The sequence below is a fragment of the Ooceraea biroi genome, chromosome 11, assembly GCF_003672135.1.
Source record: "Ooceraea biroi isolate clonal line C1 chromosome 11, Obir_v5.4, whole genome shotgun sequence".
NCBI lineage: Eukaryota > Metazoa > Arthropoda > Insecta > Hymenoptera > Formicidae > Ooceraea > Ooceraea biroi.
This window is the reverse complement of record NC_039516.1, coordinates 11,923,369-11,939,183: the sequence shown is the minus strand read 5'-3', so window position 1 is coordinate 11,939,183 and position 15,815 is coordinate 11,923,369. Positions and strand designations below refer to the sequence as shown.

Below are 15,815 nucleotides of genomic sequence, written 5' to 3'. Positions count from 1 at the left end.
TCAGCGTTTTTAATAAAAATGTAGTTCAGGAAATGAGCGTTCACGCTATGGCGAATCACATTGCAGCACGTCTAGAATTTCTAGCAAACTCTCCTATTGGAGATAGACATGTCGGACATTGAACATCGGATGCAATGGTGCATCGAGTGCATCGGGCAGCGTCCCGTTCAGTTCAGTTTAATTTGTTACCTCGTTTCAATCTCGTTCTTTGTTTTGAATTCTCTCAAGTAAACACTTTTATTTTTACATTACTATTTTTACAGTACTATTTTTAGTTCATCTTCGCATAAGCACAATTATAATGAATAATACAATTATATTAATTGTTATACAAATAAATTGTTAAATAAAACTTTTTATTCGTAGCTAACTCGCATTGTTTAAAAACAAAATTTTATTTTATTTTTACTTTGCGATAAATCAGAGGTAGTTTGGATTAACAATACTTTTAGTAATAATAATTGATCTTAGATTTTTTAATTTGAATTATAACCTACAACTATTTAGTAACGTGTTCTGTTTCTTCTCGAAAAATCTCAATTTCTTTCTTTCCTTTTCCTCTCATATACAATTATACGCATACATACATCTAGTATTTTTGTGCTCTTGGGCAATAAACAATTATCTTTGCGGTGTGCACAAATACCATAAAAAAATAGATAAAATCCAATGATGTATATTTATATCACTTGGCAATTTTAGAGTACGACGAATTTGAAGGTGCATGTCTAAAAGAGTGGAACATAATTTTGAAAAATAATATGGATTTTAACACGAATAATCACACGAATCAATCGACAGATGTAAAACCCGGTACGTAATTTGTAAAGTGCTGAATAGTATCATCGTTACAAAACTCACCTACTTGAATTTTAACAGCACATTTCTTACAGGCTTCTCATCAGCAAAGTACGAGTGGACCTGGAAAATCCCATCAACTCCATCAGTTAACTGTAATGGCCTGAATGTCGTATTTCATCCAGTGTACAGCACTGGCACAGCCGTGGTAATGGGTAATAGACCATTCGAGGCTGGTAGGCATCACTACTGGGAAATTTTGATGCTAACATATATATCTGGCACAGATGTAGTAAGCTGACTTACTTCTTGCTTGAATTTCAAGTGTTTTGAACGGTCCCTGACTTCTTATTTTATTTTTCTCTAAATTCTATGCATTTGACTGACATATGCTAAGGATACAATATATCAAGGATGAACCTTTCACGACACTTGAAGCAAATGCCTGTACTGTGACTATATTTCATCACTTGATTTCTCAGATGATCGGAGTGGGAACTGCCAACGCGGACTTTTGTTACGCAACTCACAAATTCTGCGCTGTGCTTGGAAAAGATCGGCACTCTTGGGGTTACTCGTACAAGGGATATTTACAGCACGATGATAAAACTCAAAAGTACAACGCGACCTTCAATCAGACCGACGTGGTTGGAGTACACCTTGACACTTGGAGAGGCACGTTGCAATATTTTCTAAATGGAAAGCCCCTTGGTAAGCAATGAATTGTTTCACCAATTGTTGCTTTTTAGGTACACAATTTTAGTGCTTTTGTAGGTGTTGCTTTCACAAGACTGAATAACGTCACACTGTATCCAATGATGAGCTGTACGATGGCTCAGTGCGTAATGATATTGAGGGTCAGCTGCTCGATACCGGTATCTCTGCAAACTGGTTGCCTGGCAGTCCTAACGTCCAAGCAGAAGAAATACCTACGAAAGATGTTTCCTGGTCTACGCTACCTCTCACAAAATGTCTTCGCTGATATATTACGGAAGCCTATCGGTAATTATTGGACGAGATTGTACTTTGTTCATGCAATTCACAAAATTATTAAACCTGATTTATTTAAATTATTAAAAAACTGATGGATTCATAGATGATAATGAGGACGACATCGAGTTCCCTGTGGAACTCGAGCATGTTATTGTAGACGACTTCGATTATGCTCTTGTTGGATTTGGGCGAAAGAGGAAGCTTCGGTAGTACTAAATGTACGTCCATTATGCGGCTCTGTGATACAAGTGCTCAAGTGATTGATCATTTTAGTTTGTAAGTCAGACTGATGTATCTGATCCACAATATGGATACAATTTTATACCCTGCATGAATTAAATCAGATCTATTTATCAAAGAGGTTTAATTTATTCCAAGACATTTTATAATCCTTTAATTATAATTAAAAATAGATAAAGAAGGTAAAATTTTCTCCTCAAACGAGATAGAACATTTCTTCAATCTGATCACAGTCACGATGAGATAAAAATTTATGATTATTTTTCCCTTAATTTTCTTCGTGCTGTGTTACGTTGTAAATTCTCGTCCTCACTGTTCTTGCGTTTCTGCGTTCCGGTCGATTTAGATTTAATATTAATTTTAGATTTAGTATTAATTTTTGTCGAGAATACGATAGCCTGCGCCCATCCGGCCAACGGGCCCCATAATTCCCGCAAGTGATTGCCAACTTCTGCGTGAATTTTTGGAGTAACCGTCTTCTGCTTCTTCAGGAGTGGTAGATAATTCGCTTGCGCTACTTGGAAGATGTGGGTATCTATAGGTATAGCATCCAAATGGCCTAACGACATCAAACATATGCAATCGGCGACCTTTGGTCCAATTCCGGGTAGCGTCATCAATTCTTCCCGCGCCGCGTGATACGAAGCGCCGTTTTCCTTTTGTAGATTCAGAAGCCAATTTCTTCCATCTAATGCCGATAGCTGTTCGGCTGTATTGAAAATGTACGCAGCGCGGTATCCAAATTTTTCTCTCCTCAACGTGTCCTCCACGTCTTGACTTTTCAAAGCCTCTATCGTCGGGAAATCGTAATACTCTTTATCCTCTAACGAGCATATCTTCCGGCCAAATAATGAACACAATTTTTCAACCATGTTTGATATCCTACAACAAACGCACACATTTGCATATCAAAATTAGCATCAGAAATTTAAATCTATTAATATCTATATCTGAAAAATGTACCTTGATATATTATTATTGGAGCTACATATAAATGAGAATAAAGTCTCCACTACGTCTTGCTTCAAGATTCGAACAGCATTGTTCCCATCGAAATGCTTCTGAAAATGTGCGTCCGCTGCCGCCCATTTCTCATAATGCTCCCGTAACGATATCGAGAGTCTAAAGTATTCGGACAAGACAGCATCATAGTTTACGGAATCCTGTAGTGATCCTTGTACACTGTACAGCAGATGAGTCTCATCTTGAGACAGAGTCCAAACGCACCCATGAAAAACGCCTCTGTATCCAGCGTCGTAATCCGTCCATCTAAGAAAATAATCGTTATAATTAAAATTATCATATAATTAAAATTTATTAGTTGAAAAACAAGATATTGAAAAACAATCAACGTGCACGCAAGTGCATTTCCATATTATTAATCGCAAGATACATCTCTAGGAGTTGAAGACGTAACATAACCTTTTTCTATGCTTTTATTCTAATTATACGTATGTATTTCTAATATAATTAAATATATATATAATTAAATCTGGATCGACAATATTACCTAAAACTTTGACCACCGTGTAACGTAAGAGCGAGATTTAATTCCGTACGCGAACAAGGAATTCTACCTTGCTTCATTTTTGTTTCGAATGTGTTACGCACTTTTAAATATCCTCGCGCGAACTTCGTCATTTAAGCAGCATTATGACAAGCATTATCAATTGAATTCCGTTTTTATTGCTAAATTTTAACCTTGTCTATTCGCTAGAAAAATTATAAAAATCAATATAACCTACAAGCAATATCAAGATCGCGAAAGATACGCGCGCGACGCACTGTACTATTTTGAATTTGAATGGGAATCTAAATTTCAGGGCAGCCACATGCGATTTCGGTTCCGATATTCACTGGCGGTAGGTTTGTTCTTTTTTGCTGTCCTGAACTAGTGTCATAAATTAGAGTGAAAGAAATATACTTTCTTATTGCATCAGTTCAGAAGTGCAGCAAAAATGAACAAACCTAGCATGGTAAATCTATAGTACGTGTAACGTAAACTATGGACTTTCAGTACTGGCAGTGCTGGCGAATATCGAAACAGCCTACAGATACTCTAGTTACTCTAGTTACTTTATCGAAATGCTGCATGTGGCCCGAAACCTGGAACCGACTTGCCAATAGAAACAAGAAATTAAAGAATAAATGAACGCGGAAGCGGAACGCATCGCTGTAGCGCGACGAAATTACCGGTCGCTTCGATACGATTGGTCGGTAACGTCCCTTTCCTTGCGATTGGCTTGTCTTTTACGTAAACGAGCTGCGTGCATTGGTTGCCCGTCTATTAGCGCACCGCGTGGGCGGTACATACACGCGCGTCTCGCCAATCGCACACAGTCGCACACGCGACGTGACGGACTCGCGAGTCACACCGTCGTTGACCTGTCAATCGCATTCGAAATCGAGTAGTGACGTAAGGTCGACTATCGTCGCGACGTGTCTGACTTCCGACAGGTAAATATCCGTCGCGTACGAGCAACACGGTGCGAAAATAACGAGACGTAGTCACAAGTGTAAACGGTACTCGCGGTCGTCCCTGCAATATTGTCGCGACGAGCACGCTCGATTCGCGATTTCTTGCCGCTTACGGAAGCACAACGTCTGCGTGTGTCAGTGTGTACTTAAAAATCCATGCGATGCGGCGTGCAGATGCAAATGTATGCACGTACGTACGTGCAGTGCGTGAAGAGAGCAACGTCTCCCCCGAATTTATTCGCATCTCGCTCTGCTTCGATCTTTGATGCAATATAGCCATTAAAAAAAAAGAAAACGGAAAGAATTGCAATATGTGATGCTCGTCAAAGTTGCGTGATCGCAGAATCCACTTGCTCGGCTGTCGAGCGTGTTCGTGTGTCGCGATACGTGCAGGGCGCGAGGCGATAAGAATACGACGCGCGCACACGGCTATTTTTATATATCTTTTGAGAGTGTATCGTGCTGTCTCCCTCCGCGGTGCGTTTCTTCTGTTTTTTCGCGCGCGTTTTGTAGTTTCCCGAGGCGAAGTAGGGAAGCCGATCGAGATGGTGTAACCGGCGGGTGAATTGCGCTAAATAAGGCAACCTAGTGTAAATACTGTAAATGCGCTAAACAAGGCAATCGATTGCATCAGTTTTAGGCTGATAAATTCAGTTTCGACCACTCGCACCACGTTTGACACAAAGATAGCGTTATCTGTGTTATTGCAGATTGCACATCGCCTGGGAATGGCATTGTTTGGATCGTGCTAAGGCCTTTTGTTCAAAGATGTAACCGAGATCCTATGATGTTGTGTACGTGCGAGCGCCGACGACTCATGGGAGAAGATTTAAATATTGGAGAATGCCTGTAATGGATGTGCGCACATAAGGAGAACGGACGTGATCGGATAACTCGCTGCGACAAGTAATACTGAAAACTCGATGCAAGATTGTTGAGCTCTCAGAGAGTATTCGTACTTTTTGGTTGGGATATTATGTCGAGCACTGGGTCTATCATATCGCACACCCTTGCTCATCTGCCGGAGAAAGAGCATGGGTCCATCTCTACTGTAGATTACTCTAGCATCAGGGAGAAGGTAGATGCCCCACGATGCTTATCTAAGCTCAGTTTACGTCTTTGTTCTGAATCGTTTCATAATAATCAAGTTATGTGTGCACAAATTTTAGAATGTCTTGGTCAGTCCATCCGAGGATCAGTACGACCTGTTACTGAGGAGATTGAAAGAAAGGATTCAGGATGGAGGCAGTGAGACGATCTTCGACATTGGTATCGCCGAAGGTAAGTTAGAATCATTGCACTGATCAGTAATCTTTGAGTTGAGTCGTACAATTATTTTTATAATTAGGAATTGTTATTTTATCATATATCTTGTTAATGCTTTTAGACGGATCCGAGGATGGATTGAAGGAGGATGAGTATGAAGCGTCAGTCGCCACTTTACAGTCCCTCGCTGCTACATTGGAAGCAGATTGCGTACTTCTGCGTCAGAGCAAGGTAGATCACGGTCTTACGGGGCAATATCTAGTGAGGAGACGTCTAGATCGGCAGGATTTCTTAGAGATTAGGTTCGTATTTGAATGATATTTATGTACACGCGAATGCACTCGACCATTTATGTTTTCTTGCGTAGAATAAATTGGTGAACATAAAAATTGTTTGCCCATTGTAGGGTCGCCGTAGTTGGCAATGTAGATGCTGGTAAATCGACATTGTTGGGAGTACTGACGCATGGCGAACTCGACAATGGACGAGGCCTGGCGCGGCAAAAATTATTTCGTCACAAGCACGAAGCCGAGACTGGGCGAACTAGTTCCGTGGGAAACGATATTCTTGGATTCGACAGCGTCGGTGAGTGTTAAGTTTTTTTATATACCTTTTTATCGTTTTCCTTTTTATCACATCGCGTTATCTCACGTGCATGTTACAGGTAACGTAGTGAACAAACCTGAGCACGGATCGCTGGACTGGGTAAAAATCTGCGAGAAGTCCTCCAAAGTTATCACATTTATCGATCTTGCTGGCCACGAGAGATATTTAAAGACGACTGTTTTCGGGATGACGGGACACGCTCCAGATTTTGGTAAAACATCGCATTCTTGTTACTATTATAAAATTATATTTTTATTAAAATTATTATTACTATTATAAAATTCAGAAACTGATCGAGAAAAACTTTTTTTGCACCTGTGGGATATACTGTCGATATAAATACAAATTGTAATTTTTCTGCAAATATTATTTTAGGTATGCTAATGATCGGAGCAAACGCCGGCATCGTAGGAATGACCAAGGAACATCTGGGTCTCGCCCTAGCCCTGTCCGTACCCGTATTCGTCGTCGTGACGAAAATCGACATGTGTCCGCCGAACGTTCTGCAGGAAAATTTAAAATTGCTGATAAGAATCCTGAAATCGCCCGGCTGTAGGAAAGTTCCGGTTACGGTAAAGACACCCGACGATGTCGTAGTTAGCGCGACAAATTTTGTCTCGGAACGGTGAGTTCGATATACTTACAAATTTTACAAGACAAGAAAAAAAACAAAAAAGAAAATGCAACTAAAATTGAACCAATGTCGCGATCCATTCGCTTGTTACGCAGACTGTGTCCGATCTTCCAAGTGTCTAACGTGTCTGGCGAAAATTTAAATCTCCTCAAGATGTTCCTCAATCTGTTGACCGCAAGAATCACTAGTCACGATGATGAGCCTGCCGAGTTCCAAATCGACGACACGTATTCCGTGCCAGTACGTATCATCTACTTGTAGATGACATCAAAACTCCTCTTCCTGCTCACCACTTGAGTATCGTAAATTTCAGGGGGTCGGTACCGTCGTGTCGGGCACAACTTTGAAAGGTATCATCAAATTAAACGATACTTTATTACTAGGACCCGATCCGCTAGGCCGTTTCACGCCTATAGCGGTGAAAAGTATCCACCGAAAGAGAATGCCCGTCCGCGAGGTGAGAGGCGGTCAAACAGCCAGTTTCGCCTTGAAGAAGATCAAGCGGTCGCACATTCGCAAGGGTATGGTGATGGTCGCGCCTGCGCTCAATCCGCAGGCCTGCTGGGAGTTCGAGGGCGAGATCTTGGTGCTACACCATCCGACAACGATTAGTTCGCGCTACCAAGCGATGGGTAATTGTCTTTCGATCCGTTAAGCTTGCGTTATACCCTCGTGCGAAGTTTCAACCGATCACAACGTGATCACAACTTGAATGCTTGCAGTACATTGCGGCAGCATACGACAAACGGCATCTATATTGTCCATGTCCCAGGACTGCCTGAGAACGGGCGACAAGGCGTTGGTGCACTTTCGATTCATCAAGCATCCGGAGTACATAAAACCCGGGCAGAGAATGGTTTTCCGCGAGGGACGCACCAAGGCGGTGGGAAACGTGGTGAAACTTATACCGCACTCGAACAATACCAGTACGCAGGCGTCGAGGATTAATAAGCCGAACAAGACCTCGCAGAGTCGGCAGAGTGCGAACGTGCAGGTATGGTTCACGCGTAAATATGATTAGCTCGAGATATTCAGACAAAATCGCTTGTTCGACTTACTGCATTTTGTAACAGAAAATTAGTGAACTTTGAGAACTTTCAATATATATGAGAAGCGGAAGCGTAGAGTTAATGTAACTTTACCACGTCTCAGACAGCGGAAATGACTGAAGCCGACTCGATGATCGAGTCGCAAACGGCCAAGCAGGAGAACGTGCCGCAAAAGTCTGGATCGAACCAGAACAAGAAGGGCCGAGGCCGGAGAGGAGGACGGTCTCACAACTCCATCAACAGTATTCAGCCTTTGGCGGAGCAGAATCCTCCTGCAAAAGTATAAGAGCTGTTGATGTACAAAGGAGAGATACAATATTATTAATATATATAATTCTAACAACCTTCTAGCATATACATGTTTCTCATCTGATGAGGAAAAGTGATCTGTGACACGTGATGCTATTCCTCAAAGTCTTTTTCTTCTGAGAGAGATGAGAGGGATGTACTGGAGGATACGGGGGCTATAAATTCGTTAGAGTACAAACGATCTCTTACGTCTTGACTATATTAATCGCGTTAAAAAGATATTCTTTTAATGATATGATAACATATACATATATATATATATATATAAATATATACATAAGCCGGTATTTACAAATCGTATTATTTTTGTAAAAAGGACACGTGTGTACTCCAAATTTGGACTAATAGATAAGAGGTCAGGAAATACACGCGCGCGTGTCTCCGTTTTTATGATATAGCTAGACGCGTATGTGGATACGTACGTATGTATAAGGCCCAGTTCCACAACTTCAACCGGAGTTTCTAACTCGTTGATGAAGAATTCGTACTGCGTCCGATGTGCGACGTTCAGTCCAACAGCAAAGTTGATTTTCTAGAGATTCTACACGTGACGCATTGTGAATTAACGAATTAAAAACTCCGGTTGAAGTCAGTTGTAGAACTGGGCCTAAGAGAGCGAATAGATTTTTTTCGAAATTTTAAAATACATGAGAATTTGATATCTTGCTTTCTCGTTCTGTCGTGTGTATACTTTTAACTCTGGACTGTACAGGAATCCTGCGTATACTTGTACACGTCGCATTTTCGTTCGATTCTCGAGGTACATTTTGCAAGGCCGAGTTTTAAGCGCGGACACGTGATATTTATTAAGAGGAGACTATTATTATAACAGACATATCTATTCCTGAATAAATCATTTACAAGCCTCAGAATGCGAAACGCATATTGCTTCCGTGTATTTCAACATTTCTAATGTAATGATTGAGCAATTCTTTGTCGCCAGCTCTACACGCTGCTAAAAATGTAACACTACTCGACGTATGACAATTAGAAATGAATTTTATGAACACACATTCCGCCTTTTTTATTACGCAAGGGAGATCTTACATCGTCATGCGCTCCGATATATTTTCTACAATGATAAATAGGTAACAATAAATTTTACCGGTGGATCTCGTCGCAGTCTAGTATAAGAATCGTGTACCCAAGGTGGATCGCATGATCGACACGAGCTACTTGGGTGGATTCTTCTTAAGTTCATCTTTCGACTCCTCTAGCTGCCGTCTCAATCGCTGCGCGATGTCTCTCAATTGTTTAACGAGTTCTTGCGGATTGGAGAAAACGCGACGCGTGCCGTTCATCATGCCTGCTCTAATCAATAGATATACTACAAATTGCGCACTTTGCCTAATTGGTTTGGATTCCGCTAGTTTATTAATTAGGTGTTCGTTATTTAACAAGTTGTGGAAAAGAGCTCTTAAAAACCGCATCTTTGACAATCTTTCTCTCTATTGTTTCTCTAAACCTCAAACGCGCCTATTTATACTTTTGGTATCTCGAACGTGCACGTGTTACGGTACTTCAACAACAGTTCACGCTTCAGTCTCAGTTGCTTGCGTAAAGTCTCGAGCTTTTGTAACTGCTCTTCTTTGCTATATTCTATTCCTGGTAATCTTTTAATCTGAAAAACATAATAAAAAGATAACGTACTAATACACTGTATGAGAAAATAAAAACAAAAATTAACTTAAAGAAGAGGCTAAAAGAAACGAAAAGGGAAGGAGAGAATCGGGATGTATTTATAGAAAAATTATGTAACTCTTTACCTGCGATCTTGCGGAATCTAATTTTTTTTGTAACTCTATGATCTTATGACTGGTATCCTGCGATTCTTTCGCCTTCTGCGTAGTGTCATACGGGTCCTTCTCGATGCTGAAAAGTGCAATTGGCGACAACTTGTTACGGCAATGAACCGAAATATATAAAGTGCTAATGGAAATATAAAAGAGAAATATATGCACTGAACTGAGATACATTCAATTGGCAAGCTGCAGAGGTTATATTTATCACCATGACGTGTGCAACGATGAACGCGAATCGAGTAATAAAATACAGCGAGAAAATGTTAAACATATTAAAATACGTTTCATTCTTCGAATCGAACACTCCCTGAGAGAATTTTGATACGTAAAAGTAGCGTACTTGTGCATGAAAGTGTCGGGGTAATTTTGTTTGAGGTTATGTACATCGATAACCAAGTTTGTTCTATAGGCGAAATCTCTTTTGACACTCCTGAAAAGTAGTTCCTTTTTTTCTCCATAAAGAACACATACCTGCGAATAATCTCGTATATGAGCGGCAATATCTCGATATCTAAATCGTCGACAGTGAACTGCGTTCTCAGGGAAGCATCCTCCGGCAACTCCGCGGTTTCCATTTCATCACGTTTCACTGACCCCGACGTAGCTTATCAGCACCCACGCGACGCTGTTGGCCAACAAGAAGTGCGTGAATGGAAATCTCTCGTTTCTCAGCACAATTTGAAACCTATCGTTGAAAATCGTACTATCCGAAAAGAAAAATTTGCCTATAACTTGCCGTTAAATGGTATTATTTATAAGCAGAAAGATACTCCGAATCTATCGGTGAGCTGTACTCTACGAAAATAAAATGTTCATCCAACCCGCCGTTGAATAATGCAAAACTCTCGCATCATTTCTCTTGAAAATAAAATCGGCGCAAAACGGAGTTGGTCGCGCCATCCGTCGGAGCCTGCCGGAACTAAGTTATAGATCCGCCGCCTCGCGTCACGGAACTTTTGACAACAATCTGACAGCAGCAGCAGTGTCAAACTTGTCAAACTCGCATTCGCGCGCGCAGCACGTACATAAATGTGAATACTCGGGAGTTTTCCACCGCTTGCCGGCGAGAGGCAAAGAGAGAGAGAGAGAGAGAGAGAGACGCTTGTGATAATCGCGAAAATAAATTCATCACAGCCCGTCGTATAACCTCACTCACCTTTCATCACCGCGGAACGGCCGAGCAAAATGGGATCGTTGACGAGCAGACAGAACGCTGGCGTCGAGGAAGTCGACATCACATCGAACCACGCATATAAATATCCCCCACGATCGGGTATTCCATTCAGTTTTAGCTACCGCAATATCGCAACGCGTTGCTTCTCGAGCGTATTGCTTGGAATTTCCAGGTACCTGTGACCTTGTCAACACTCTATTAATTAGTCGTGTGTTCGCAGGTTCTTATTTCGGTAGTCACTTCATAATGGGCGGCGAGCGATTCGACACCCCTCAACCCGAGGCCTACCTCTTTGGGGAGAATGCAGACTTGAATTTCTTGGGCAGCCGACCAACTCCCGTATGAGCATTATACGATGCAAAATGAACGATTCGTGCTTCGTGCTTTAGAATCTTTCTGTACAATTAATGCCTTGGAAGTCTGCTTACACACATAATTTTAGTAGAGACAATGATTTTTTATTCTTACAGTTCCCGTATCCTCCGCCACAAGCCAATGATCCTACGAAGACGCTAAAGAGCCTGGTGAACATACGCAAGGAGTCTCTCAGGCTGGTGCGCAACATGGATCAGACGTCGACGTCCTCGCAGTATCACAACGTGAAGCATTACGGGGACAGCGACATGGAGAAGAAGCCAAACCGCTTCAATATCGAGTTTGTGTTCGACTGTGACGTGAGATGCGCGATAACGATATATTACTTTTGTACAGAAGAGGTCTCGACGAAAGGAGTCACGTACGTACACCGCATGTGTGTAGGGAGTATTGCTGCAAGAACGTTTGAAGGAAACAGAATACTTTATCGTATCTAGGTACATACCACGGGATCCGTCTATGAACTCTGAGACATATCACTACAAAAAGGGGGCGAATCAGTTGTTCTCGCAAACCTCACACATATTCGATCCATTGTTGCATACCGAAGAGGATCTGATGTATAACACAGATAAAGAAGTACTTGCACTTGCACTATATTACACATAGAGTATCCCAAACCTTGTCTGAGCTCGCAAACTTTAATCGACCGATGTTAATCCTTCCCATTCAAAAAGTGTTACGACTTCGACGTTGAGATTTTTTATTTTAATTATAATTCAGAATTTTGGGAATTTTCTATTAACAAATCGTGCACGAGGTCTAAAATACTCTGTGTGTGCCTTAGATTGATCCCCTCACGGGAGCAGAATAGATATATATTCTCTTCCTGTTTGCAGATTATTCCGATAGCTATACACTGTGTGGCAGACGAGGGCTCCGACGACACGAAGCAGTCTCACACAACCGTAGCCGTGATCGAGAAACATTCCGATGGCACGTACGTGCTAAAGGCCCTTAAGCAGAAGCTCTACGTAGACGGCCTGTGCTATCTGCTGCAGGAGATATACGGAATCGAGAACAAAAATGCGGAGAATGCAAAGGTACAGAAAAATACGCGTCACGACTCACGCGATATTTGAGGAGATGAACCGCTTGAGGGAACCCCGCACTCTTAATTCTCTTGCACTCTCTCCTGAACAGCAACCAGGTAGCGACGAGGACACGGAGGATAACGGCTCCGAGTGCGTTATTTGTATGAGCGAGGTGCGCGACACGCTAATCTTGCCGTGCAGACACTTGTGCCTGTGCAGCTCGTGCGCCGATTCGTTGAGATATCAAGCGAACAATTGCCCGATATGTCGCGCGCCGTTCCGGGCGCTCTTGCAAATCAAGGCTCTCCAAAAGGCCACCGGTACGATCATATCCAATCCACCGCTGCCAGAGGTGAATATGAATATGTATTTTGATCATTATAATGTATATCATTACAATAGTTGTAGTAGCTAATATTATATTCATGTACTGGTTCTCATTGTAATACAATTGGCCAATATATACACTTCGTCGTAATTCTCTGAATTCACTCAATTCCAGTATGATCTCTCCCCATCGCACTCGTTCTTGTCGCTCTTGGCTCAATAATCGCTTGCTTCAGCGCCAATAGTTAATGTCACGAAATTGTTATCTTAGAGAATTTGCGAGGATACATTAATTATCAAAAAAATTGTTATCTTAGGGAAGTTGCGAGAATATACCATCGGGCTACGAGGCAGTGTCCCTGATCGAAGCTTTGAACGGGCCCTATACCCCGCGAACCGCTATCATCGCGCCGGAATCGCCGGATACCCCCGACACGGATACAGCCAGTGCCATTCAAGCCGCGGAAACTTTGAATCGGTACGCATCGGTGCATATGTGTAAAGCTCGCCAACGAAGCACCCTGCCCACGGGAAGCACAATATAATATATAAAAAATATATTATTATATATATAAAATATGTAAAAAAGTCACGTGGGTGCCGCCCACATGAGTATAATTTTTATTGCTATTTTATTTTCACATAAATAATACGCACATTTGTGACCACCACACGCTTCGTTCGCAGCTCGGGTGAACGTACGCCCGTTCTGAAACACATATCCGCCAAGGAAACCGACATGTCCGCCAGATCGAGCAGCATCACTTGCCCAACTCCCGAATTCCGCATGTCCGTGTTGTTAGCCAGGGACGAACACTCGGGTTCCCAGAAGGAACTGCACAACAGGTCCCCCGCCGTGCGGACGAAGTCGGTGCACTCGCGCGACAAGTCTGGCTTAAGGACGCGCGATATGCTGCGACTGGTGAACGAGAAGCAGCCGCCGGTTTCTCTATACGAAGTATGCCACCTTTTCTTCTTCGTTAGAATTCTTTTTTTAGATCGTTACTCCATCCGTAATCCGTCGGATTGTCTAAAGTGAGCTTACTTTAAGCGAGACGCACTCACGATCAGTTTTAAACTTCACTAACGATCAAGATTGCATTTAGCGTTTACTACACGTATGATTACATTTGAAGGGCCCGGGACCGGACGAGGACAGCGAAGCGGAGAAACTGTCACCGCTGTTAGACGCAGCGACGAGTACCGAGGCTTTGGACGTGCACTCCCACAGAATGTGCGACGTCGACATCGACGACGAGATTCAGAATACGGAAAACGAAAACGAGACGGGCATCACCTGCCACTAGGAAGCGACAGGAGGTGGTGCACTTGTGCATGTGCAATATTGGTTCTTGTTAAGTTTTAAATCGTTTAGACACAAACCCTTGTTCTCTGTATAAACCGAAGCGTACATATCATTTATTTATTTGAAGGCTTCTCGCTGGTAAAATGGTAAGCGAGAGAAGTAAGTATAATTTATTTTTCTCGGTTTTTTTGATCGAGTTAGACGAGCATCAGGACCAGCACGAAGGATCGAATTTATCTTATAAAAAAAGTTAACTGTGAATTCAATTTGTATGAACAATTTTTACGAGATGTTATCGTAAATCTTTTATCGACTCTAATTTAATAACACCATTGTGTATATAATTATTATTGTGATTAATAATTGGGTAAGTTTTTGATCTAGAGATATTTTTTGATATTCTGTACACATTCGATATACATTCGTGAAGCAATAAAATGCAAAAAAAAAGGTTTTTCTCACAAATCGTTACGCTTTGCGCTTAAATTAGTTGTTAAAAATTTCGAGGCACACACAACACGTGCATGCGTGTACACTCTCTTCTCAAATCGTAAAGACTGTCCACGTAAGAAGAGGTATTACACGCGCGTCCCCCCTTAGACAGTAAGATATAGTTGTGACGAATTTAATTTACGCGCGCGTCAGAATTGATATTAATATTTATTAGATAATAAAAAGGTGCTTCCACTGTACTTGATGTTCACTGATTTTCGTTTTGTGAAAGACGAGTGGACACGGTTTCGTTGCCAAACTAATCCCGATCCAATTAGAAGTCCTGCGGGGTTTTCGAAATAATAATAATAATAAGATCGCATCTGATGCATTCTTATAATATTTACCTTTGCGAAGTGCTCAACGGTGATTCTCGACGACGTCCTAACGTATCAATTCCCAGACGTAGTATGCGAAATCGCATTATTTCTTAATTATTTTTTCGCTAAAAAAAACAGACGCATCCATAAAATTTTGTAAGTTTTTTAGCAAATCTGCATTACGCAAAAAAAACTAATCGTGTGGCAAAGAGAGACACGCATACTACAGTTGAATACGTAATATTCATTGTTAATCATGTTAAATTAGTATATCTATATTAATTATGTATCTACATAATTGTACATATATATGTTCGTAATGCGTTATCAAAGTATGCATTATTATACACTTTTGTTGAAATGTACTTACAAGTTAGATGTTCTAATGTGATAACATTAATTTACAAATCTAAATTTTTTATCTTATAAACGACAAACAATTCTCGTTCCGTTTATGATTAAATGTTATTATAAGAGAGCCTTATTGGATTAGATTATTAGGACCTCTTTCTTCTCTCTCCAATGAGAAATCTCATGTATTGTGAAAAAAAAGATACCGTACGATCTCTGTAATCATATTACCATTAACAGTTAGAAGCTAATGATTAACAC

The 15,815-nt window shown here is 41.3% G+C and overlaps 5 protein-coding genes across 8 annotated transcripts; 3 read left to right on the top strand and 2 right to left on the bottom strand.

Moving 5' to 3' along the window:
- Positions 1-98: 98 nt before the first annotated feature.
- On the top strand, positions 99-2,146 carry LOC105280570 (SPRY domain-containing SOCS box protein 3). Of its 2 annotated transcripts, none has more exons than XM_011341209.3 (6): positions 99-227; positions 703-813; positions 894-1,090; positions 1,281-1,509; positions 1,573-1,800; positions 1,895-2,146. In XM_011341209.3, exons 2-6 carry the CDS (start codon positions 762-764, stop codon positions 1,999-2,001), a joined length of 813 nt encoding a protein of 270 aa, XP_011339511.1. In that variant the 5' UTR covers positions 99-227; positions 703-761; the 3' UTR covers positions 2,002-2,146. The 2 variants fall into 2 exon arrangements, with proteins under 2 accessions (XP_011339511.1, XP_011339510.1); XM_011341208.3 differs by having other exon boundaries at positions 101-632.
- Positions 2,145-3,855, bottom strand: LOC105280571 (N-glycosylase/DNA lyase). The gene is made up of 3 exons (XM_026973578.1): positions 3,542-3,855; positions 2,995-3,300; positions 2,145-2,913 (listed from the first exon to the last, which is right to left on the bottom strand). Exons 1-3 carry the CDS (start codon positions 3,670-3,672, stop codon positions 2,289-2,291), a joined length of 1,062 nt encoding a protein of 353 aa, XP_026829379.1. The 5' UTR covers positions 3,673-3,855; the 3' UTR covers positions 2,145-2,288.
- A 482-nt stretch (positions 3,856-4,337) lies between these two features.
- Positions 4,338-9,386, top strand: LOC105280569 (GTP-binding protein 1). Of its 3 annotated transcripts, none has more exons than XM_026973574.1 (11): positions 4,338-4,488; positions 5,220-5,587; positions 5,679-5,790; positions 5,897-6,077; positions 6,182-6,360; positions 6,440-6,592; positions 6,757-7,006; positions 7,111-7,255; positions 7,329-7,647; positions 7,738-8,009; positions 8,168-9,386. In XM_026973574.1, exons 2-11 carry the CDS (start codon positions 5,486-5,488, stop codon positions 8,348-8,350), a joined length of 1,896 nt encoding a protein of 631 aa, XP_026829375.1. In that variant the 5' UTR covers positions 4,338-4,488; positions 5,220-5,485; the 3' UTR covers positions 8,351-9,386. The 3 variants fall into 3 exon arrangements, with proteins under 3 accessions (XP_026829375.1, XP_026829376.1, XP_026829377.1); XM_026973575.1 differs by having other exon boundaries at positions 4,345-5,099; XM_026973576.1 differs by lacking the exon at positions 4,338-4,488 and having other exon boundaries at positions 5,139-5,587.
- A 338-nt stretch (positions 9,387-9,724) lies between these two features.
- On the bottom strand, positions 9,725-11,044 carry LOC105280567 (mediator of RNA polymerase II transcription subunit 9). The gene is made up of 4 exons (XM_011341204.3): positions 10,912-11,044; positions 10,647-10,800; positions 10,140-10,245; positions 9,725-9,994 (listed from the first exon to the last, which is right to left on the bottom strand). Exons 2-4 carry the CDS (start codon positions 10,748-10,750, stop codon positions 9,854-9,856), a joined length of 351 nt encoding a protein of 116 aa, XP_011339506.1. The 5' UTR covers positions 10,751-10,800; positions 10,912-11,044; the 3' UTR covers positions 9,725-9,853.
- A 119-nt stretch (positions 11,045-11,163) lies between these two features.
- On the top strand, positions 11,164-15,083 carry LOC105280568 (probable E3 ubiquitin-protein ligase MGRN1). The gene is made up of 9 exons (XM_011341205.3): positions 11,164-11,448; positions 11,570-11,688; positions 11,820-12,085; positions 12,162-12,303; positions 12,564-12,767; positions 12,868-13,110; positions 13,403-13,563; positions 13,773-14,043; positions 14,222-15,083. The coding sequence occupies exons 1-9, from the start codon at positions 11,361-11,363 to the stop codon at positions 14,390-14,392; spliced, it is 1,665 nt and encodes a 554-aa protein (XP_011339507.1). The 5' UTR covers positions 11,164-11,360; the 3' UTR covers positions 14,393-15,083.
- Positions 15,084-15,815: the final 732 nt, after the last annotated feature.